The 25,943-nt window shown below is 40.9% G+C and overlaps 2 protein-coding genes across 2 annotated transcripts in view; both read left to right on the top strand.

The window, feature by feature from the left end:
• Positions 1–25,943, top strand: part of mmy (UDP-N-acetylglucosamine pyrophosphorylase mmy) — a 188,820-nt gene that overhangs the window by 31,477 nt on the left and 131,400 nt on the right. The window lies entirely within an intron of this gene.
• Positions 21,516–22,070, top strand: LOC137644429 (uncharacterized protein PF3D7_1120000-like). Its single transcript, XM_068377405.1, has one exon. The coding sequence runs from the start codon at positions 21,516–21,518 to the stop codon at positions 22,068–22,070; it is 555 nt and encodes a 184-aa protein (XP_068233506.1).

Genomic DNA, 25,943 nt, shown 5'->3' with positions numbered 1-25,943 from the left:
TCCCTACGAACCCTTACGCCATACAACTGACCGAAACCTCACTTTGAAGACGGTGTTCCTGCTCGCTTTAGCCTCGGCAAAGAGAATCGGTGAACTTCATGACCTCTGGTATGACATCGCCCATTCAAGGGGATGGGGGGAAGTGAGACTCGGCTTCGTCCCTGAGTTCATCGCTAAGACTCCAAATCTGGGAGTACTGAACCTTAGATTAGGGCCTTTTCAGATTATCAGACTCCATTCTGTAACCAATGACCCAGATCAATTATTACTATGCCCAGTGAGGAGTTTGAGATATCTTAAACTCATTGTAGCAACTTGGCCCCGACTAACATCTCTCTTTGTTAGCTCTGGTAGGTTAAAGAGGAGGATCACTAAAAACACAGTTTCATACTGGATTTGCTAGGTGATCGAAAGAGCTTTAGTCCCTGATCCTCCTCTGGCTTGACGACCTAGAGCCCACAATGTCAGGGGCATCAGTACGTCCCTGGCATTCAGACGCAATTTTTCCGTGTTGCAAGTATTACAAGTGGGCATGTGGAAACAACAAAATACATTCACAGCCCACTATTTGAAAGATGTGACTCACAGGGGACTTTATAACATTTACTATCGGTCCTGTGGGGGCTACTCAATAAGTGGTTCGAGAATACTTCGGGCTCCTTGTTGGACAAGTAGCAGTTGGTTGAGAGCATTGATTAACCGGCTTAAGACTGGGTTAAATGAGAGTATGTCTGGCTTTGCTTTCTTCATCTTCCCCTTCCTTGGGGTACAGCTTCATGGGTCCCTCTGCAAGCTGACAGGTAATTATCACTTCCCTTATGTAGCCTTGTATAAGTCATGAATTTATATACTGTCCACGTCTCTGTTGCTTCCTGTGAGGTAAGCAATGGGAAACGGCTTTACTAATTCCTGTATAAATTCGGAATATGTTCATATAAGATGTACATAACTCTCATTACAATGCATTGCTCAGGCCACTATCATACTCACTTTGTATATTTTTAGCGAGGTGTCAAAGTTTTCCCTAGACCACAGTCATATACTGTACTAGGTAAAACCGGGTTCTCATGTCCATGCCAGAATTAGGACTTCCACCCACCTAAGAATGAGTTATACACATAAATAACGGAAGGTTTGTTAGTATGGGAACAAATGACAAATTCGGAGGTAATTTGTATTTTTCCCCAACTAATACAAACCTTTTGTTATTTATATAAATTGGCCCTCCTTCACCTGTCCCCCAGAAGTCCTGCCTGCAATCAAAAGTGACGCAGCTCTCAGCTGTGAGAATATATATAGAGGCGGCTGGGTACCTTCAACCACCCCCGGCCTACCCGCTCAAGCGGTTAGGCAGGGTTGACACCTCGCATAGTCTAATGGCTACCTTCCAGCTTTGCTGAAAGAATATCCACATAAATAACAACAGGTTTGTATTAGTTAGGGAAATATACAAATTATTTCTGAATTTGTCATGTTTTGGTAAATCTTTTATGACTTTCCTTGGTTTTAAAGTTTGCTATGGAATGGTGAGTCAACCATGTACATACAGCAGTGACATTGTAAGTGTGCAGTAGTATAAAGTCTTGTTAATGGGTAGGAGAAGCTATAATTCGTAGATATTAGCCATTCACTGGTATCTCTGTTACCTAACCCTAGGAAATGGTAAGGTCCAACTTTATATCGGGTGTCATCACTGTACAGAAATTCAAGTATAGTTTGACTTAATTTTAGATTTTCAGTATTTAATAGAAAAGGGATTTTGACGAAGGAAAAATCTATTTCTGGGCGAGGGACCTGTGTCGCTAAGTGAAATGCTCCTTAAAGCACCATTTCTAAGGTATAAATACTGCTAAAAATATACCAGAGAAAAAAGTTGCATGGAATGCCAGGAATATAACCAGTTTGCTCACCCTTATAGGGTGTCGGTATAATAACTGGGGCGTGTGAAACCACTATCAGAGGTCCCTTACCAATTAGTCTTCTCCTTCCTTCAATTCCCCCATTACTACGAGGTGCCGTTCTCTACAGCTACTGCCCCCCCCCCCTACCACTACCACTAACCATTCTTCTCCCATCATTCCTACTAGCACCCCAAGCTTGGGCCAGCCTAGGGTGAGGAAAAAGAGGGGTGGGTTCACTTGGCGACACAGGTCCCTCGCCCAGAAATTGATTTTTCCTTCATAAAAATCCATTTCTGGGCTCAACCTGTGTCGCTCCGTGAAATAACAACAGAGAATTGGTCTCATAAGCTTGGAAATACATAAAAAGTTAAGGAACTGAATTAAAAATAGTGTCGCTGTTCTTAACAATTATAATTCCAAATAAATTAAAGTTCAAGTGGCGGGGTTAGACAGAGGCTAATCTGTAACTTGACATAATGTATTTCACAAAGAAAATTATTACAAGTTTTTGAGCACACTTAAATTGCTTTAAAGTCTGGGAAATTATCAATCTTATCCATAGAATAAGTGCTCTTATCAAACATTGGTCAAATCAACTTATTCTTGGGCGAGCAACAGTCAGGGAACGAAGGAATGATTACTTTACTTTAGATCAGAGTTTCTCTCTTTCTAAGTACAAAACTATCAGAGTATGGGTCGTGGCAAGCAATGTAACTACGATAAAATCTTATCTGCTCCTTGTGAGATCTCAGGCTCAACTAATCTATAGGCCGTGGGCGTCGTTGGGCGTGACCCCATGGCGTCCTGAGAAGAAGACCAAATATGGTCACGATTGGGGAGGTATCCGTTAGGGCAATCCGGATCCAGCCGGTAGTCCTTCGCTCTCCTGAGCCGCTGCCTCCCCAAGGAATCTGCGAAAACAAGGAGACAGAAAAACCCTTCATCTGCAGTTTGGCATAGAGATAGACTCTTGTCGCCAGTGGAAGCTGAGAAAGCACACACTCTCAAGCGAGCCAGCGAACTGACAAACAAGGTGTACGTGACAATAGAATAATTTAATCAAGAGTGTTTTACTAATAATCCTTAATACAGTATACCAATCTCTTAATTACAACCCAAATGAAGGTCAATGTTAAGGTAGGGGAAATAGGCAAGGCATGTGTTGCCCTGCTCCTTATGAGGAGACAAGGCACTAAGAGGAAAAAATATATATGAAGATAGGACCCTGTTATAATGGTTCTGTTATATCTGGAGGAATCACTATATCTTTTTAATTCTTCAAAATTCATGTGACGAAAATAATTGACTGATGTTGCTACAGCTTGGATATCATGGGCATGTGGGACAGATTCTGGCTTGGTTCGTTTAATAAAATAAAGAATCTATTGTCTGATTCCTTTTAGGGAAATGGTTCCTCCATTCTCTCTAATAAACAAAGGTCCTGAAGACTTTTAAGAAGTTCTATTCAAATAGTCTTCCAGAGTGTTAACTGGGCACAGAGATAGATCCTGTGGAAGTGGGACAATCTTCCACGGGGACCATCTATTCCACCAGAAGAAAGAAAATCAATATGATTTGGTTCTCTAGATAATGCTGAGAGTTCAGATTTTCTGGCTCCTGAGGCTAAACTTATTAAAAATAACGTCTTCCTAAGAAGCGCTATATAAGTGCATGAGTCATTATCAGTGTCAGAGGCTAGATCAAGGACATCATTTAAAACCCAGGAAACTGTGTGAGGGCGAGTTACTGGTTTTAGTCTAGTACAGGCTCTCGGAATAGACGAAAAATACGAATCTGTAAGATTAATATTGAACCCGAACTGAAATATTTTCTTTAAAGCAGGTTTAATTATAGTAATAGTATTATTGGCTAGGCCTCCTTCAAACAAAGTTCTGAAAAAGGTAACTGCCAGATTCGTAGTCATTGTCCGAACCTCTGAGTCTTCCAGAAATTTGGCCAACTTCCTTACATCAGAATCATATTGCCGAAGGGTAGAATCTCATATATCTGACACTAGGAACAATGTGTTAAGAGGGTCAATCTCAGCATCTCTTTGTGCTGCAAATTTCAGATAGTCCATAAAGTGAAGGCACTCTGAATCCGTGAGGAAGCAGACACACTGTGAGATAGTACCATCCGTGCTAACTTTGGTTCGGGAATCCGCCGAGGTCGGAGTCCTAGTTCCACCAAGAGAGGAAACCAGTTGCATTGGGCCAATTGAGGGTTACGAGGGCAATCCGACCTTTGAAAGTCCTGAGCATGTCCAGGACTTTCATTATCATGTTTATAGGTGGAATCAGGTAAATCCTCCGTCAGTTGTTCCAATCTATGGACATGTCGTCTGTGACATGGGCCAGAGGGTCCAGGTTGGGGGCTACATGACATTGTGGCTGTGGTTGGATTCCGTGGCAAATAGATCTACTTGGAGACCTGGAACTTGTTGGCAGGCCCAAGTGAATGACTTTTTGTCCAAGGACCATTCCGACTCCTGCGGAGGTGTCCTTGATAGTTCATCCTCGACCACATTTCATACTCCCGCCAGGTGAACAGCTGACAGGTGCCAATGTTTCCCTGTTGCCATTGAAAAGATAGCTACCATCACTTGATTTATGTGACTTGATTTGGAACCTCCCCTGTTTATGCAGTGGACTATCACTTGGCTGTCTAGTATTAGTCTGATATGTTGTTTCTGTGACGGGGAAAGTCTTTTTAGAGTCAAGAACACTTCCATGACTTCTAGGATATTGATGTGTAGTTGGCGGAATGTCACTGTCCAGAACCCCTGGACCTGTTCGTATTGGGAATAGCCTCCCCCACCGCTTAGGGAGGCATCTATATGGACCACCAATGTTGTCGCTGGGAATCATAAAGGTACTGAGTTTGCTAGGTTTTTGACCTTCGTCCATGGTTGAAGTCTTTTCCATAGTGTTGGTGGAATCCGAGAAATTTTGTCTCGATATTTCCCGTTTGCTTTGGACCGCCAAACTCGATTGATGTCTTTCAGCTTGACTCTCAATAATGTGTCTGTTACTGAGGCAAACTGGAGTAAGCCTAGGATTCTTTCTTGGTTTCTCCGGGTCGTTAGTTTGTCCTTGAGAAATCTTTTTGTGTTTCTTACTATCTCTATCCTCTTCTGTGGTGGAATCGACCGCTTGTGTGTGATCAGGATCTATTATAGACCTAACCACTGGAAGCACGTTGCTGGAGTAAGGCGGGACTTTTTGAAATTTATTTGGAATCCTAAGTATTCCAGAAATTTTATTACTTTTTCCGTCGCCTTGTGGCATTCCTTAATGCTGTTGGCCCAGATAAGCCAATCGTCTAGGTAGGCCACTAACTGTATTTCTTGAGTCCTCATCTCTTGGACTACTGTCTCCGCCAACTTAGTGAATATCCTGGTCGCTATGTTCATTCCGAACGGCATCACTTTGAAGGTGTGAGCCCGTTTGCCTAGCTTGAATCCTAGGAAAGGACGAAAATGCCATGCTGTCGGAACATGAAAATAAACGTCTGTAAGATCAATAGAGGTGGTGACGGCCCCACGGGGACATAAAGTCCTCACCTGTGAGACGGTCAGCATGTGGAACTAATCGCATTGAATATATGTATTCAAATGGGACAGATCTAAGTTACTTGCCTGCTTTGGGTAAGGCCTACCTCACTTGTTTTACCTTAGGGGCCACTGAGCATGGCACCCGGCATGAGATCAGTAGACCTCATGCCCACACGACTGCTGCAGCACAGCAGTGCATGCTGTCTCCTGACAGCGTACCACCTGCAAGTCAATTTGATACATGAGTATCATATTTGATTTCGTCGGAAAATCCGGTGACATATATAGTTAAGTTAAATCCGCTGTGTTTAGCATTCTTTCTTACTGTTTTACAATAGTACCCTAAGATTCTGTTTTCCTTCTACCACCATCTCCTGTCAGCCAAAGTATTGTCATTACAAAGGTTTGAAACGTATAGAAACGGTGGCTGGATTAATCTTGGACCAGTCCGCCGTCTTCAGAGAGAAAAATTCTACTATGAAACTTCTCTCAACCTTTCATACCCCTACCGGAGTGGGATGCACGTATTGATGAAAAAAGGTTTGGGACAAGGAAATGCAAGGAAATCAGAATGAGGGACACCAATACTGTTGCCAGATTACCTGGTTGGAAGTATGAATTCCTACTGTTGTAAATCAGGCCCGTAACAATATAAATTCAAGAACTTCTAAGCTCCGTGTGTAACCCTCTTCCCGGAATAACCATACCGTAAGTAGCCTGTTATATAAGGGATCAACCTACGGGATCAGAACAGGGTAAAAATTTATCTGAATCCGATCAAAGAAACATAGTAAGTATCTCACGGATACGATTTCTAGTCATCCCGGCCCTCACGGGGCGGAAGAATATCGAAGATGGAATTCCAGGAATAAGAGGATACGCGGTACGTAGCAAGGCTCATACTCAGTCCAGCCCGTCTGGTGGCCATCCATGACTAACCGAGGAGAGAGCGCTACCTGCATCTACTCACAGATCATGGGATCTATCTCTCTCTCTCAGCTGTCTCCCTTCTCTCATTAGTGTATAACTGAAGCCTACTTCCTGAGGTTAGGGTGCGGCGAATAAGAATCCCACCGAGGTGGGTACAGGGGGAGGGAGACAGCCGAGTAAGATAATTTGGTATATGAATATGAAATTAACTTGTGCCGGGAACCCCGGTGAAATACTTAAAGAAATTAAATTCCGCCGTGACACCCAGCAGAAAATCATGCGTGCTTAAGCTAAAGCAATTAATACATAATAGCATTCAATAAACATGTTACCCCCCCCTGTCATAAAAAGGTAGTCAAAAAATATAAACGTAAATATCCGGAGGCCCAAGAACGATGAGTGGACTAACCGTGAACCAGTCCGCCAGACCGAAAGAAAGAAAATTATTATGAGTTTCTCAGCACATGGGATACCCACCAGAGTGGGGAGCGTAAGCAAGAAGGGACAAGTAGACTAGAAATAACCATCGAAATCCGTAGACTCTGGAATGCATGAAATTAAATGAACTAAACCTAATGACACAAAGGGAGAAAATAGATACCAATGTGGTACTGGAAGACATGCGTAAATCCGGTGCAAAAACCCAATGCCACGTAATTAATGTAGCGCCGGAAGACATGCGTCGCAAAATTAAATGCTATGTATTAACTCTAACATACACCATAAGCTCCGTCGCAGCCCCTCTCTCTCTTGAACCAACCATCCATAAAATTATGTAAACAAATATAGGATAAAGTAAGGTATCAGAACAGAGTAGGATGTCTGAATCCGATCAAAGAAACATAACTACCATTAGTAGATACGATTCACAAATTATCCCGGCCCTCCGGAACGGGAGGTTAACAAGGATGGATAACCCGAGAGAGGGGGAGGGGGAGGGGGCGCGAGGCGAGGCGCATACTCAGTCCTGCGCGCCTGGCGGCCAACCAAGACGAAACAAGGAGAGAGTGCTACCTGCGACGACGCACAGAGCGTAAGAGCCAGCCCCCACCTCGGGTGACTTCCCATTTTATAAAAGCACGTGACCCAAGCCTACCCCCCATGTAGGGAGTGGCGAAAGGCGTAAAGGGGGAGAGGACACCAGGGGGGGGGAGACTGGCTTGAAATCAGGTGACCACTGTGATCAGAGAGGGTGGTACTACCCTCCGAAACACAAAGGAAGACCTGATGCGAAGCACGCAGACAAAAAACAACATATAATGGCAGATGTGAAACACAGATAAAAACAATAGAATACAATGAAATTCAATTAAATAGGCTAAATCGACACACTGAGTAAAATGGGGGAAAAGGAACACGGCGTAAAAGGAATTAATAGCGAAACCTTCCAAAATCGGGTAGTTGCCGGCTTGGAGAGGAAACTATACCATTCTAAACAAAAACTAGCCCTCCAAAATCGGGTAAAATACCGATATGGTCAGGCAGAACTAAAATTAAACAAAACGCGTTCCGATTCCCCGTAAAAAAACTAAAAAAACCATGAATCTCGCATGAAAGGCTACTGACCGAAGCCGCGCACTGCTCGGCCAGGTAGGCTAATAACACTGTCCAAAGAGCTTAAATAAAAGACAAAATCATGCCAAAACATTGAATTAGATGTCCAGAACACAAAAATGAGACTACAATTAGTATGAGGAACTAATTGAAAGTCGGACAAAACAAAGAGATCCCGAGGCAGCGACACCAAATGGCCTCATACATACCCGTAAGGGAGCGTCAACAAAGCGGCTGAGAGAAAAACCAACAAGGTCATTAAATGAACGTGTGTTGCTACCTAGAAATCCCAAACAGACAAATATAATACTCAAATTGGGAGCAGGGATCTCCAAAATGTCTGACATCTTCAAAAACACAAAATAACACAGAGCTATGAAAAACACGTCTGAACCTTCACAGCTGCTTAAAAGGAATGATGGGAGAAGAATGGGTAGAAGGAATGATGGGAGAAGAATGGGTAGTAGTAGTTGGGGGGGGGGGGGGGCAGTAGATGTAGAGAACGGCACCTCATAGTAACGGGGGATGTTGAGGAAGGAGAAGACTAATTGGTAAGGGACCTCTGGTAGTGGTTTCACACGCCCCAGTTATTATACCGACACCCTATAAGGGTGAGCGAGCTGGCTATATTCCTGGCATTCCATGCAACTTTTTTCTCTGGTATATTTAGCAGTATTTATTCCTTAGAAATGGTGCTTTAAGGAGCATTTCATTGAGCGACACAGGTGGAGCCCTGAAATTAAGCTTTGACTAGAACCCAAACTAAAATCATCAGCTGTGAGATCTTCTGGCTACTATGATAGCATTGCCAGGAAACTGGCTGCTTTTATTAGTTGCTGATATTTATTAGGCTAAAATTTTTATCTTATTCTGATTTCAGTGGGGTCAAAACTGTTTAATGAGATCAAAAGAACTGATCAGACTTGTGTTATAAATATCTGAAGGAATATGTCCCCAGTCAGAGTAACTCTAGTGCAGAACACAGATTTTCTTGTCTTCCATTGCCAGAGAAGTATCTTAGTTGTGGCTGTCAAAGGCTATCACTCGGCCTTTAGCATCGTCTATCAATGGAAGAGTGTAGATCTCTCCACTTCGTGGGAGTTGTCTATGGTCGTGAGGAGCTTCAAGTAGTCTTGCCCACCCCGAGACCTGAGGCCCATAGGGGAATGTAACTCTTGTTTTCAAGGCCCTTAATCATGATTTGTATGAATATTTGAAGAGGTTGTAAGATAGGGATCTAACTCTTTGACTGTCTTTTTTGCTGGCCTTAGTATTGGCAAAGAAAGTAGGTGAGATGCACAAACTCTCTTATCTAGTCACCCAGACTGCGAGCTGGAATAAGGTCTTCAATTTTGTGCCTCAGTTCATGGCCAAAACCTAGGACCCAGTGGTACATGATCCCAGGTTTGAGTCCTTCTCCATCCCCTCCCTTCAGTAAGTGTCGCATGGTGATCAAGAGATGTTTTTGTGTCTCGTAGGAGTTCTGGAGTGCTATCTGAAAAGGACCAGACACCTCTGGCCTAAGTGTCAGAGACTATTTGTTATCACTGGCAGTACTGAAAAAAGATATTTCAAGGAACATGGTCTTGTTCTGGCTTTGTGAGACAATCTGTAAAGTCTGACGAGAGGGTTAAAATACCAGGTAGAACTTGAGGTCACAAAGTCGGGGATATTGGTCCTATCATGGCTCTCAAGAGCACCCTGTCAGTGGGCCAAGTGATGAAGGCTGGAGTCAGAAAAAGACAGACCACCTTTACGGCCTTTTATTTGCAGGATTATACCCACAAAATAGCTTTGTGCTTGGTCCTATAGTAGCTGCTCAAGTAGTTGTGAAGTCAACCTAGCTCCCACACGAGACAGAATGCATCTTGTCTATGGGAACATGTAGCTATAAATCTGTAATGAATGGTAGAATGACTGACTCTTTGCCTTTATTCTTCCCCCCCCCCCTCCCTCCCTCCGGGACTAAGCGGTCAAATCGTTTTGTGATGGATCCGACCTGATACTGATAAGTTACACTAATGAGTTCTATTCTTCATATCTAAAGAAGTCTCTCTTCCACCCCATTTAATAAGTGGGGTGAATGTGGAATTTATACCAACCCATTGATCATCATACCGGTACAGTATATCTTTCCAAACTCATATTCCCTTTAGGGGAAGGGTTTCTCTAGTTTGATTGAGTACATGCGCACACACATGCAGGCCAGTTTTATCAGTTTTTCATCCCTGTGAAAGAAAGGTTTAAGGTTGATGGGGTCACCACTTAGCTCCTGTACAGGACAAGTAGTGGTCACTTCCTATGAAGAAAATGAACCATCCACTTAAGATTTAATAGAACTTTCAACCCACCAAGCAGTGATTCTGACTAAAAAGATGAGAGTTTGTATGTCATATAGAAGCACATCACAGATTTTTAAAATTATTTTTATTTTTCCTAGCTATACTGTACAAATCTGAGTTCTTTAATCCAACTTCTTTCTTCAACCATCCCTCTCAGTCCAGGGCTGAAAGATCAAAAGTGAAGCTCTCCGGCTGGGAAAGGTGGCGGGGTTCCTCGCCTTGCACCCTTAGCTTGTTATCTAAGATTTAACGACCGTCTCCAGCTCGTGCCGAATCAATCTAAGTAAAGGACTCAATAGGAAAAATACAAATTATGTAAAAAATTTGTTATCTTGGAAACAAATTACAATAGTGTTTTATTGTAATCAAATTGCAATAGTGCTGTCATGGAACACAATTGCAATACTGTAGTGCTTTATTGTAACCCAATTGCAATACTGTTGTGCTTTATTGTGACCCAATTGCAATACTGTAGTGCTTTACTGTAACCCAGTTGCAGTACTTGTAGTGCTTTCTTATAACCAAATTGCAATTATGATGTTTTGTAACCATATTGTAATAATGCTGTCTTTTATCTAAATAGCAATAGTGCTGTCTTATAACCAAATTACAATACTGTAGTGCTGTCCTGTAACCAAATTACAATACTGTAGTGCTGTCCTGTAACCAAATTGCAATACAGTACCTCTCTCAACAACCATTGGATAATCAAAAGGCATTGATAGCCCTTAGAGAAATTATTTGTTTTGCTCGCCTTCAGCCTGCTGTAGTGAACCTACTGCATACCCTTTTGGTATAACACTTGCGGGAACTTGTGTGAGCCATTCATCCCGATGTCGACACCCTGCCCTTGAAGAACGCGATGCACAGCACCTTCCCCACCATCAAGAATATCATGAACCCCATCAACTCCTCCACTCCTGATAAAGGGGACACCCATACAACGCTAACTGAAGCTCAGGTGAATACTGTAACACATCAACGCCCACTATCCCCCTATGTTGCTCCATGCTTGCACCCCAACCAATGTCCTCAACAGCCAGTGGATGATGCACCTTGCCCTCAGTTGTGCTACCACCACTCCAGATTATTATTATTACTTGCTAAGCTACATGATCTTTTGTGCTTGAATTGGTCACAAATATGTAGTAGTGTTGATCCTGTTGTCCCTTTGAATGAGAATCTAGTCAACATAATTGATAGGCGTATCCCTTCTCGTGTGCTAAGGTACCGAGTGAAGGACAAACCATGGTTCAATGATGATTGCCCTCTTAATGAGAGAATGCCTTGATGAAGTCATTGAGCTTCAGCACAGCATTTCATTTCCGTGCTGAATCTTGGTGACGGGTAAGAGGGCTCTCGAACTTCGGGAAATTGCTCCCCCAGTTCGAATCTAAATTTCTCTCTCTCATCTTTTTCATCTGCTTAATATTACTTCAACCTTCTCCTAATTTTATCAACTTTCTTTCATCTTGCTGTCCTATCTCTATGATTATTATTTTTCTTAGTTATGTATATATGTAGATGTATGCATATATATATATTTATTTATTTTATTTGTTCATTTATTTATTTATCTATTTTTTTTCTATTTTATTTAAATGGAGTGGATATTTCCACATTCGTTATTACTGCCTGCTTAGATGAATGGGAGAAGGGATCACGGTTGGGAGGTATTCGCATTCAAAGCTATATATGAGAGTATTGGATGATCTCAGCCATCCCAAAGATGGTTTGGACCTTTTTGGCGGAACTGCTCTCAAGGGTTGGGTCATCAGAATCCAGGGGGATCCAATCCTTGAGGTGGGACTCTTGGCTTTTGGCCGGAAGCCCATCATTACAGACATGGGGAGGATGATTCCATATTACCTTGGTCTCAGTCCTAACAGGTGGGTTTAGCTTACACCTGTGCCTCTATATCTGTTTTGATGCTATCCTTCGGGTAGGGTATGGAGTGGACCATCTGGGAAGTATACTCTCACTGTGCCGATAGTGGAGAATGCAAATTTCCTTTCCAACGTATGATACTTTCTTATAATTCTCAAGCAGGTAAACCAACAAAACAACAACAAAAAACATGAAAATCCCACCCTGAAATATGGACCCTTCAAATACTGACTCCCCATCCCCTGGATTTGCTGACTCCCCCCCGGCACTGTTGACGACTTCTGCTACTGTAATTAAGGAAAATTCTGTTGACGACCTTCGAACTAAAAAGGACCACTCTACTGATGTTAAAAAATCTAGCAATTTGGGTAATACAGGGAAACTACGATTCCTTCATGTTTCCCAAATCCCATTAGAAACAAATTATGATGATATATATAGAGCATTTGAGTGCTATGGATTAATAAAGGAAATAAGGATGAGACTTGGAGATGAAAAATGGGACTCTTGGATATCTTTTGAAAGTCATGATGATGCGTTTAATGCCATAAGTAATATTAGTAGTATCAAAATCAATGAATTGAACATCATGGGAGCTCTTTGTGATAAGGTCCCAAAGGAATTGGATGTGTACAAACCTGCTGATTGGTTTGAAAAAGATAGAAATGTACCCATGCCTTCACAGAGAAAACCCAAACCACCAATGTGGCTCTTAGCTGAACCTAAAGGGATAATAGGGAATTATTTTAAGATATGTAAGTTTATCCAAAAAAAAGTAGGAACCATAGCACCTGGAGATATATCTCATTTTGGGAAGAATAGTTATCTCATCCATGTCAAATCTTCGACTCAGTCTGCAATACTATCTAACTTACAGACAGGCAGTGATGAAATTACATTGGAAATGAAACCTCATCTAAATTTTAGTTATGGAAGGGGAGTGGTCTTTAATAAGGACCTGTACGAATTTACAGAGGAGGAGATACTTTCTATGTGTCCATTAAATGTATGGAAAGTGCATAAGGTTCCTGGAACTTCAATGATTATACTTACTTTCCAGGATGCTGATGTACCTTTCCATATTTTTATTGAAAATGAAAGGATTAAAGTTCGGCCTTTCAAACAAAAGCCCCTGCAATGTTTTAATTGTTTTAAATTTGGACACCCATCCAAAGTTTGCAAAAATGGAAAAATGTGTGGTATTTGCTCCAAAACTTATCATGGAGAATGTACACTTGAGGCCAGGTGTTCAAATTGCAATTTGAATCATAAATCAACTGATAGGAGATGCGAACTGTATATGTTGGAGGAAGCTGCCCTAAACAAATCAAGTTTAGAACACATAAGTGTGGGACATGCAAAAAGACTGTTGAATAAATCAACCAGCTATGCAAAGGCCTTAAAATCAAAGGTAAATTTACTACAGGAGACATCAACCCCACCTAGCACTGCCAGTAATCCTAAGAAAAGAAATACAACCTCTGATAATAAAGTACTGCATGACAAGGTAATCATATTGCCTTCTGAGGCTCTGCCACAGTGTATTAAAAATGGGTCATTGCCCATTTCTGTACAGCCTTCGTCCCCCATTACCAACAATAGTACTAACCTCTCCCAGGCCATGTCCTTGCCTGATTTGATGGAGATGCCACCTGACACCAAGTTACCAGGTGCACCTGTATTGGGGAAGGTGCAAAAACCTGGTAGCTCATAACCTACTAATCGGAAAAGAGAGAGACCTCCATCTCTCTCGCCCCCTTCCATAAGAAATATCAAAATCACGACGTCAAATAAATATGATGATTTGTCTGTTGATATTTCTGATCTGGAAGTCAATTTAAATAAATCGGAAATTCAAGTGGAGGTCCACCAACCTCCTCAACAATCAGATCAAAAAGACAAAAAGAAAATCATAAATGCTAAACCCAATCTATCAAGACCCTCTTTAATAAAACCACCTAAAATAGTGTTAGATCAAAAACTGCTAAGGGGAAGACTCCATCCAAGGGGTCTACCAAATTATAAACCATAGTTTTTTCCTCCATTTTGCAATGGAATTGTCAGGGTTTAAGGGCCAAATATGAAGAACTTAAGCTCCTTATTCTTGAGCATTCCCCCATAATTATTTGTCTACAGGAGAGCAAACTTGATCATAATACCCCTTGTCCTCGTGAATATATTAGTTATAGGACACCATATGATCACCAAGTGGGGAGCCATGGCGGAAGTCTCATATACATTCGTTGAGATGTTCCCCAAGTTTCTCTGTCTATTCGTACACCTCTGCAGGCAGTGGTTGTACAGATTGACATAGGGCGAAAATATACAATTTGTTCTCTGGACTTGCCTCCAAATGATAACATTTTGTATGATAACTTAGTGGAGGTGATTCAACAACTCCCTCAACCTTTTCTTTTACTTGGAGATTTGAATGGTAGACATCCTTTGTGGGGTGATGTTTTAGCAAACACGAGGGGAAATATCATATCATCAATTGTGGAAAATGAAGATATGGGACTCCTTAATACAGGAGAGCCCACACACTTTCATGTCCAGACAGGTACCTTGTCATGTATTGACCTATCAATCGTAAGCTCTAATTGCCTTCTCGACTTCGATTGGAGAACACTAGATGATTGGCATACTAGTGATCATGCACCAATCATTATAAACACCAACAATGGTCCACCTTTACAGGGATCGCCACGATGGAATCTTGACAAGGCGGACTGGGATAAATTTCGTGAGCTAAGCGAAATTGAGGGGGATGCAGGACAGGTTGAAAATATCGATGATGCCATAGACTTACTGAATGGAACTCTCCATACAGCAGGAGTCAATTCAATTCCCAAAACAACAGGGTTATTCAAACGACGACCAGTCCCGTGGTGGTCTTCAGAGCTAACTGCCCTCCACAGAGCCACAAGAAGATCTCTAACACGATTGCGTAGATGCAGAACTGATTAGAATTTAATTATGTACAAGAAATGTAGAGCACAGTTCCGTCGTGCCATGAAAGAAGCAACGCGCCAGTCATGGATGTCTTTTGTTTCCTCCATTAACAGTAGAACACCACCATCTTCTGTGTGGAGGAAAGTAAAAAAGATAGCTGGCAAATTCACCCCCAACCCACCACCAGTGTTGAAGGTGAATGGCCAGTATGTAACTGAAGCAAATGAAGTTAGCAATGCCCTGGCTAATCATTTTTCAAATGTATCCAGCAAGTGTGAAAGAGCCCCTGGTCACCAGTATAGGAGCACTGAAGAAAAGAAAATGTTAAATTTTGCAACAAGAAGGGAAGAGTCGTATAATTCTCCTTTCACTGAAAGAGAATTTGATTCCGCACTTGCTCATTGCAATGATACAGCCCCTGGACCCGATGGAATTCCATATGCAATGATTAAACATGTACATTTTAATACAAAGCTATTTATTTTAAGCATTATTAATAGAATATGGCATGATCATAGTTACCCAAGTGTTTGGGAACTAGCCATTATTTTAGCCTTTTTAAAACCCGGTAAAGACAACTTTTTAGCAGCAAACTATCGTCCTATTGCATTGACATCTTGTTTATGTAAAATCATGGAGAAGATGGTCAATGCAAGGCTGATGTGGTACCTTGAAAAGAAAGGTATTTTATCGTCGATTCAATGTGGATTCCGAAAAATGCACTCAACGACTGATGTGTTGATACGACTTGAGTCTTCTATTTGTGAAGCCTTTGCTTCCAAACAGCACCATGTTACAGTATTTTTTGACCTTGAAAAGCTATATGATACCACATGGAGATATGGTATACTTAAAACCATTCATGAATTGGGATTGAGAGGAGAGCTGCCACTATTTATTCAGGCATTTCTTTCACGTAGAGTTTTTCAAGTGAGAGTTGGGGAAACTCTATCAGAGAGTAAGTGCCAGGAAGAAGGAGTTCCTCAGGGTAGTGTGCTGAGTGTGACCCTTTTTGCACTAGCAATTAATGGGATATCCTCAGCCATTCCCCGGGATGTTCTCTCAACATTATTTGTGGATGATCTCTCAATATCATTTGCTGGCACTAGAATGGCAATGGTTGAGAGAAAAATCCAACTCTCTATTAATAAAATTATCCAGTGGGCTGACATGAATGGATTTAAGTTCTCGACAAGTAAAACTACCATTGTCCATTTTTGTCGTATCCGGGGAGTACATCCAGACCCGGATATATACATTAAAGGTCAACGGATACCATGTGCAAGAGAAGCTAAATTTTTAGGTTTGATATTTGATTGTAGGCTTACATGGGTTTCTCACTTAAAAGCGTTAAAAGCTAAATGTGTTGAAGCTCTGAATATCTTAAAAGTATTGTCCCATACATCATGGGGGGCAGACCGCAATATTATTTTAAAATTATACAAGGCCTTGATTTTTTCCAAAATTAGTTATGGCTGTGAAATATATTCTTCAGCCACCCCAAGCCGGTTAAAAATATTAGATTCAATACATCATGCAGGTATTAGATTGTCTACTGGAGCTTTTAAAACCTCGCCTATCCCAAGTCTCCTTGTTGATGCTGGAGAGTTACCTCTAGACCTTTACCGAATGTCTTCCATTATTCGGTATTGGTTTAGATTGCAAAGACTCCCTAACTCTCTAGCCTTTCAGACTGCAAGCCTTGTAAGACACGCATCATACTTGAGTTGCACCCAAAATCTCCTCAACCTTATGGCTTTCGGGTGAAACGATTATTAAATAGTCTGGATATAATTAGAAATAAGGTACTTCCATTCAAGGTATCATCAACGCCTCCATGGAAGTTACCAGAGATATCTTTTTGTAAATATTTTATTGGAGATAAGAAGAATATGTCAGACCTAGAAGCCAGGTCTCTTTTTAATGAACATGTTAAAGAACATAGAGGATCAACTTTTATCTATACTGATGGCTCCAAATCTGATGCTGGCGTTGGATTTGGGGTACATAGTAATGGTTTTAATTGTAGAGGTGCACTTCCTCTGACCGCTTCCATATTTACTGCCGAACTGTATGGCATATTAACCGCTATTGAGAAAATAGCGTTGGAGAAGGAGGGTAATTTTACAATTTTTAGTGATGCAAGGAGTGTCCTTCAAGCTATAGAAGTTTTTAATTCTAATAAATTCTAGTTTTAAAGATTTTAGAATGACTTTTTATTATTGGACGGAGAGGTATAACAGTTCAATTTTGTTGGGTTCCAGCACATGCAGGTGTGTCCGGGAATGAGAAGGCAGATTCACTGGCTAAGAAGGCTGCATCCGAGTTGCTGCCAAGAAAGTATCCCATTCCCTGTAATGATTTCTTACCTGACATCAAGAAATTTGTTTGCAATAAATGGCAACAGCAATGGGATAGCCTAGATGGGAATAAAATGCGAGAGGTAACAAATGACATATCTTCTTGGAGGTATAATATGATGCCCCGAAAATGGGAGACGTCTCTTTGTCGTCTCCGTATTGGTCATACTCGGTTGACACACGAGTTTCTGCTGAAAGTCCAACAGCAACCGTATTGTGACGACTGTTTAGTACCTCTAACAGTAAGGCATTTGTTGACCGAATGTCCCAATTATAACAACTTAAGGAATAGATATTTGTTTGAGGTTCGAGGTGAGGGTGGCAGGTTCATCCTTGCCAAGATTCTAGGAAATTATATGTCCTACCATGCAAGTGGCATTTTTAGATTTATTTCAGAAGCAGGTCTTCTGAAAACTATTTAACTTTTATGACATTCAACTTTTATGATTTTAATTGAATACTCTTTTATTTTTTATTTTATTTTATTTTTATTTTTTATTTTTGTATGCATAAATTAAATGTTACCGGCGTCAATGACCTTAGATGTCAGGATGCCTGAAAACTCTAAATCAATCAATCAATGATGATTGTAGACGTGCTTATTTGGAGAAGCAGGAGGCCTATCATCTTTGGAAGGGTAACAGATCAGATTTGACCTGGAATAACTATACTCAGCTTCGAGCTTTTGCTCAGAGAGTTCATGCCTCAACTGAAAAGGAATACAATTTAACCATAAAAGAAACCCTTTCTGGTACAACTCAGGAACATAATGGTGGTCTACCCTTAAATCTGCACTCTTTGGTGTAGATGCAACGTTCCTCCTTTACTTAAACCAGATGGCTCAGTCACTCACTGTCCAAAGGAAAAGGCAACCCTTTTGGCTGATGTTTTTGACAGTAAACAGAGTAATGAAAAACTTGAACTTCCTCATTTCTGTTTTCCTGTGGCTAAACTAATTAGTTTAGCTTTTCGATCTCGTGAAATTAAAGCTTTGTTGATGGATCTTGATGCTTATGGAGGTGTTTGACCCAAATGGTATTTTTCCTTTGTTTTTTATAAAGATTGCAGATTTCTTAGCTCCAAAGTTATCTGTTATTTTGCGCAAGTTAGCAAGAAGAGGAGCTTTTAGCACTTGGAGAATTGGTAATGTTACTCCTCTATGTAAATGTGTTTGTGGTAGCTCAAGTCCAACTGATTACCGCCCAATTTCCATAACTCCCATATTATCTAAAGTTTTTGAACGTCTTCTGGCAAAACGTCTTAATAGGTTTGGTGGAGGCAATCATCTATTCCCTAGCTTGCAATTTGGTTTTTGTAAAGGCCTTGGAGCAGTGATGCCCTTCTTACAATCTCCAATGCTGTACAGAAATCCCTTGATTGTGGTCAGGAATTTCGTATGATTGGCCTTGAATTTAGTGCTGCCTTTGACTATGTTAATCATGAAGCCCTTGTTTTCAAACTCAAACAGTTGGGAGTGGGTGGGTCGTCTCTTAGTATTATTATTGATTTTTTAAGTAATAGATCTCAAAGAGGAGTTGTTGATGGGCACCATAGTGAGTATAGGAATGTGATATCCGGTGTTCTTGGCCTATTACTTTTCATATTATATACACATGACATGTGGTTTGGCCTAGAAAACAATCTTGTTGCATATGCAGAGGATGCTACTCTCTTTGATCAATACCATCCCCTGAATCTGGGGTTGGTTAATCCCTTAATAGAGATTTAGCTAAAATTAGTGCATGGTGCAAATTATGGGGTATGAAGTTGAATCCTAACAAAATTCAAAGTATGATTGTAAGTAGGTCAAGGATGGTGGCTCCTCAACATCCGGATCTCAGTATTGATAATGTTTCTTTAAATTTGTTTGACTCTCTTAAAATTTTAGGTGGGATTCTCGACAGCAAATTCAATTTTCAGAAACATATTAGGTCTGTGTCTTCTTCCATTGCACAAAAGTTTTATGGAGAAAGTCTTACAAGATTTTTGGTGATCAATCTATTCTGAAGAAGTGTTTTAATTCTTTCATTCTACCTTGTTTTGAGTATTGTTCTTCTGTCTGGTCTTCAGCTGCTGATTCTCATCTTAATTTGTTGAACAGAAACTTACGGTCTATTAAATTTCTTATTCCTGATCTAGATATTAATCTTTGGCACCGTCATTCAATTAGTTCATTATGCATGTTGCATAAGATTTTTTATAACTCTTACCATCCTTTAAATTCAGATCTTCATGGACAATTCTATCCTGTTCGTAATACTAGGCCGGCAATTAATTCTAATTGCCAGGCCTTCTCCATCATTAGGCTCAATACTACACAGTATTCTAGAAGTTTTATTCCAGCTGTTACCAAGTTGTGGAATGATCTTCCTAATTGGGTAGTTGAATCAGTAGAACTTCAAAAGTTCAAAGTTGCAGCAAATGTTTTTATTTTGACCTGGCTGACATGAGTCTTCTTATAGTTTATATATGACATACTGTATCTGTTTTGACATTGTTAATAGTTTATATATGACATATCTGTTTTAACGTTGTTATTGTTTTTAGAATGGTTTATTGTTAATTTGTTCTCATCATTTATTTATTTCCTTATTTCCTTTCCTCACTGGGCTATTTTTCCCTATTGGAGCCCTTGGGCTTATAGCATCTTGTTTTTCCAACTAGGGTTGTAGCTTGGCTAGTAGTAATAATAAAAGGAGGATGCTATAAGGCCAGGGGCTCCAACAGGGAAAATAGCCCAGTAAGGAAAGGAAACAAAGAAAAATTAAGTATTTTAAGAACAGTAACATTGAAATGAATATTTCCTATATAAAATATGAAGCAAGAGAACTCTAACCCAAGACGGTGGAAGACCATGGTACAGAGGCTATGGCACTACCCAAGACTAGAGAACAATGGTTTGATTTTGGAGTGTCTTTCTCCTAGAGGAGCTGCTTACCAAAGCTAAAGAGTCTCTTCTACCCTTACCAAGAGGAAGGTGGCCACTGAATAATTACAGTGCAGTGGTTAACCCCTTTGGTGAAGAAGAATTGTTTGGTAATCTCAATGTTGTCAGTTGTGTATGTGTAGGCAAAAGGAAAATGAACCGTAACCAGAGAGAAGAATCCAATGCAGTACTGTCTGGGCAGTCATTGGACCCCATGACTCTCTAGCAGTAGTATCTCAAAAGGTGGCTGGTGTCCTGGTCAACTTACTACCTAGGGCTGTTGCTAAGAAATGTGCTACCAGTTATCAATGGTGAAAAAATGTGTAAGTAGTCCATCGCCTGTGGTGGTGTCTTCCCCATTAGGAAGTCCCCGAGTTACGAACGAGCTCCATGCTTATGACGCGTCATAAGTAAATTTTTGTCGTAAGTTTGAATTACGTACACACATACATACATACATACATACACACATACATACATACATACATACATACATACATAATGTATATAAAGACAATATATTATACTTCCCTATAAGATTGAAGGGCAGAGTGCACAAGGCAGTGGTCAGACCAGCAATGACATATGGATTGGAAGCAGCACCCCTAAAGAAAACAGAGGGTAGAAAGTTGAACGTAACCGAGATGAGGATGCTTAGGTGGATGAGTGGAGTAACCAAAAAGGACAGGGTTAGAAATGAACATATTAGGGGTACAGTAAAAGTCACTGAGGCATCAAAGAAAGTGCAAGAGGCAAGGTTAAGATGGTATGGCCACCTGATGAGAAGAGAAGGGCAACACATGGCAAGAGAAGTGATGGACGTGGAGGTGGATGGAACACGAAGGAGAGGAAGACCTAAGACCAGGTGGAGAGATTGCATTAGAGATGATATGAGGGAGAAGGGAGTATGGGAGGAAATGACACAGGACAGAGGGAGATGGAAGAGACTCATTAGAAACGGCGACCCCGAATAGGGATAAAGCTGGGAAGAAGATATTATACTTCCTGTATAAGAATTCCTTACCTTTATTTCTGTGGTAGGCCTGCACACTGGAAATGGTGTTGCAAGTGGTGGGGAGAGATATGCTTATTTGGAGGAGGAGGTGGAAGATGCTGGAGAAATTGGAAGAGGAGCTGGAGAATCAGGATGAGATGTTGGAGAAGCTGATGAGTCAGAAGGAGATGCTAGAAGAGGAGTTAGAGAACCTGAAAGAGGAGCTGGTGAGTCAGGATGAGATGCTGGAGATTCAGAATATGCTGGAAGAGGTGTTAGAGAACCTGAAAGAGGAGCTGGTGAGTCAGGATGAGATGCTGGAGATTCAGAATATGCTGGAAGAGGTGTTAGAGAACCTGAAAGAGGAGCTGGTGAGTCAGGATGAGATGCTGGAGATTCAGAATATGCTGGAAGAGGTGTTAGAGAACCTGAAAGAGGAGCTGGTGAGTCAGGATGAGATGCTGGAGATTCAGAATAGGCTGGAAGAGGTGTTAGAGAACCTGAAAGAGGAGCCGATGAGTCAGGATGAGATGCTGGAGATTCAGAATATGCTGGAAGAGGTGTTAGAGAACCTGAAAGAGGAGCCGATGAGTCAGGATGAGATGCTGGAGACTCAGAATGAGATGCTGGAAGAGGTGCTGGAGATGGAAGAGGGGATGGAGAAACTGTAGAGGTTGAGAGTTGAGGTTCAGGTGAAGGCCTCTCTACCATATTAATGTACATACACAGGTTTGTCTGTTGTGATTACATCCTCTTCTCTTCTAATATCTCTTGTAGCACCTCACCACAGCATCCATGACCCTCCTGGACACCTCCCTAAACCTTTCCATATTGGGATCTTTCTACCAAGGCCTTGGCTATAAATTTCTTTGGCTCTGGGATCTGGGTGTCTTTCTCTTCTGCAATCGTGTAGCTCTCGAACTCAATGGGGTCTTCAGTAGACAACTCTCCATGAGATGCCAGGAGCTTAGAGATATCATCAGCATCAACCTCAAGATCACTTCACGTCACTTCACTTCCACTCCCAGGTAGGCTTTCAGCCTGTCAGTGGAATCAGTTGTCTTCTCCTCTCAATTCTGTTTTCAAAAATTCCCTCTCTTCTCAGCTGTTCAATTGTTGGCATGTTGTCCTTTGTCAAAATCTCTTCAATTCCATCCCTCCAGCGTTTACGTGGTCTACCTCTTGATCTCCTCCCACCAGGCGTCCAGTCCCATCTCTTCCTTGCAATTCTATTTCCATCCATTCTCATTAAATGTCCCAGCCATCTCAGCTGTCCCTTCTCAATCTTGTTCAACATAGGAGATACCCCAACCATCCTTCTAAAATCTACATTTCTTATTCTATCTCTTCTTGTTTTGTGCATTATTGTTCTCAGGATTTTCATCTCTGAAGCTTGGACTCTGCTCCTGTCTTTGATGGTCATTGTCCAGCTCTCTGATCCATACTCTTATGGTTTTCTTTACTTCTATAGGTACGTATGCATCTCTCATAATTGGATAGAGTGCTCCACAGAATTTATTATATTTCTGTATTCGTTCAGTAATTTCTTCTTTGTTCTTATAGCCGTTGTCTGTAAACATACACCCTAAATACTTGAATGCGTTGGTGTCCTTAATTACCGTATTTCTTATCATGATGTTCGTTGGAGCTTGTTGTTGTTTGTTGATTGTTAATATTTCTGTTTTATTAATGTTTATCTTCAGTCCAGCTTCCGTTAAACAATCGTTCAAGGCTATCAATGCTCTTTCTAGTTCCTCCCGATCATATGTCCAGAAAGCAATATCATCAGCAAAAATCATGATGTCTCCTGAGATATTTATTCTTTCCTTAAAACTTCTTATAATTACATTTATATATGCAATGAACAAGAGTGGGGAAAGAACGCTTCCCTGCTTAACACCTGTTGTTACTCTAAACCAATTTTCATTCTTGTATCCAGTCCTTATATTATTCATACATGGTTCGTACGTGCTCTTTATTGCAGCTCCCAATCTACCGTCGAGTCCATAAACCTCTCCTAAGCACCTCCACAATTTGTTCCTAGGTACCAAGTCAAATGCCTTTTCCAAATCAATAAATGCTATATACAGTGGTCTATTGTATTCCCATGATTTTTCAATAACAAGCCTCAAGGTGAATATGAGATCTGATGTACTTCTGTCCTTTCTGTATCCATGCTGTTCTTCGCCTAGCTGAGGTTCAATGATGTGTCGCGCCCTTTTTTCTAAAATCCTCTCATAAAGTTTTTCTGCATGACATATGAGCGTTATACCTCTATAATTTTCGCATTTGCCTGAGTCACCTTTACCTTTATAAAAGGGTACAGAAATATGTTTTCCCCAGTCTTCAGTAACCATGCTCTCTAACCAGAATGACAAGGTTAGGTCATATAATATCTGCTTTGCTAGGTCCCCTCCCTCTGAATAACTCAATTGGTATATTATCATACCCTAGGCTTTTCCCATTTTTCATCTCTTTCAAAGCATTTTCAAACTCATGATAGGTAATCACATCCTCCTTATTTTCTCTGTCACATTGAAAGATACACTCTTCTTCATTTTCTTCTGTAGTTACATTTAGTAACCTATTGAAATAAGTAGTCCATTTTTCATTAAGTTCTGTAGCCGTGCCAATAATGTTTCCATTTTCATCCTTTATATTATATTGTTTTCTATTATCTTTCCTGTATGATTTTGCAACTGCAAAGATCTTCTTATTTTTCTTGAGATCATCCCTCAATTCGCTTCCTAGTTTAATCCATGCATTTATCCGTGATCTTCTCTTAATCTCCTCTGATTGATTCCTAGAAGATACATATTTTTCTCTAGTCTGTTGGTTCCTTTCTTTCACCCACTTCCTGTGCATTTTGTTCTTTATCATTATTGCACCTTTTACTTCGTCATTCTACCAAATTGTACGCCTTTTCCTAGTACCTCCAACAAACCTACAGCCAAGTTCCTTCTCCCCTACATCCAAGGCAATCTCCTTCAGTCCCTTCCAATCCCACTGCTCCAGGTGTTGCAACCTCTCTGTAAACTTGTTTTGAAATCTCATTTTGATATCTGGGTCTTTCAAGGATTCTGTTTTATCATTTTTCTCTTCTCTGTTTTCTCTGTTCTTATGGGAGGAATGTAAATTTTTCCTATGACTAGTCTATGATCTGAATCAAGGGAGACTCCTGGCAATACTTTAACATTTTCTACAAGCCTCTTATCTGATATAACGACATAATCAATTACTGATTTTTGATCAAACTGCCCTTAGGTTTGACTCCATCTATATCTAGTGTATTTGTGTGAGTCCTGGTGTTTAAAGAATCCATTCATGATCTTTAGATGATTTCTTATGCAAAAATCTATTAGGTTTTCTCCTTCAACGTTTCTTGTTTCCTCTCCAAATGGGCCTATTACATTCTCTATCCCTCTTCTTTCACAGCCAACCCATGCATTAAAATCTCCTAGTAGTAGGTTGATGCCTTCTGGCTGTCCCTCCAAATGTAATTCTAAAAGTTCCATAAAAGTATCTTTTTCCTCTTGTGTATGGCCTTGCTGTGGTGCATAAAACTGAAAGACATTATAATTTGTGGTGTTTATTCTAAATGTGCAACTAATAAGTCTTTCGCTGATCAATTGTACTTTTTGTATATAGGGGGCAAGTCTGGGTCCTACGATCATAGCAACACCATGCTTTCTGATTCCTGCATCTACTCCACGATAAATCAGTACATATCCATCTCCTAGGTCCTGTCCTGCGCTTTCACCTCTATGCCTGGTTTCAGCCATTCCTAATAAATCAAGTTTTCTCTCCTTCACCACATCTAATATTTCGTCTTCCTTACTACTGTACGTGCCAATATTTAGGGTACCACATTTAAAATTCAGTTTATCTTTAGCGTTTTTCCTAAGACGTTCCCAGTTTCGTCGCCTATTTTTGCATTTGACAACTGATCCTTGAGTTTCTCGAGCGTTAAAGATTCAGTTAGCGGCTTGCTAGGCCTGTCCTAACCTATTGCTGAATATACTGTCAGCACCTCAATCGTTTGGTCCACGGCTCCTTATTCAACATACTCAGAGCAGCCCTAAGAGAGTTTAATTCCTAGGGGTTCCCCCATCCTATTTGGTAACAGCATCAACTGTCTCCTCAAAGCCAAAGAAATCGGAAAACTGGGGGCAAAACTCCTTCTGGACACCATTCATGTTGGTTTGCTTCACCTCATCCCAAGATTCAGCAATGTTCTTGATTGTAGAACTTCCAGATCATCTTTAGGGTCATTCCTTCTCCTCCTCTGTTGTCTCCAAAGCCATAGCAGTTGTCCTATGGAGGTAGTAGGCCTTAAAGGAAGTAATTACTCCATGTTCCATATGCTGTAACAGGGAACTGGTGTTAGGTAGTAAGTAAACCAATGTGACTTTGGGATGGAAGTGAGCTAAGTTGGCAGGGTGACCAGGGGCATTATCCAGCAAAAGCAATACCTTAAGGATATGTCCTTAGCACAATACTGCTCAAGCCTCAGGCACAAAGTGGTTGAAAAGCCAGTTCTCAAA

The sequence above is a fragment of the Palaemon carinicauda genome, chromosome 7 (genome assembly GCF_036898095.1).
Source record: "Palaemon carinicauda isolate YSFRI2023 chromosome 7, ASM3689809v2, whole genome shotgun sequence".
Lineage (NCBI taxonomy): Eukaryota > Metazoa > Arthropoda > Malacostraca > Decapoda > Palaemonidae > Palaemon > Palaemon carinicauda.
This window is presented reverse-complemented; position numbering and strand designations above follow the sequence as displayed.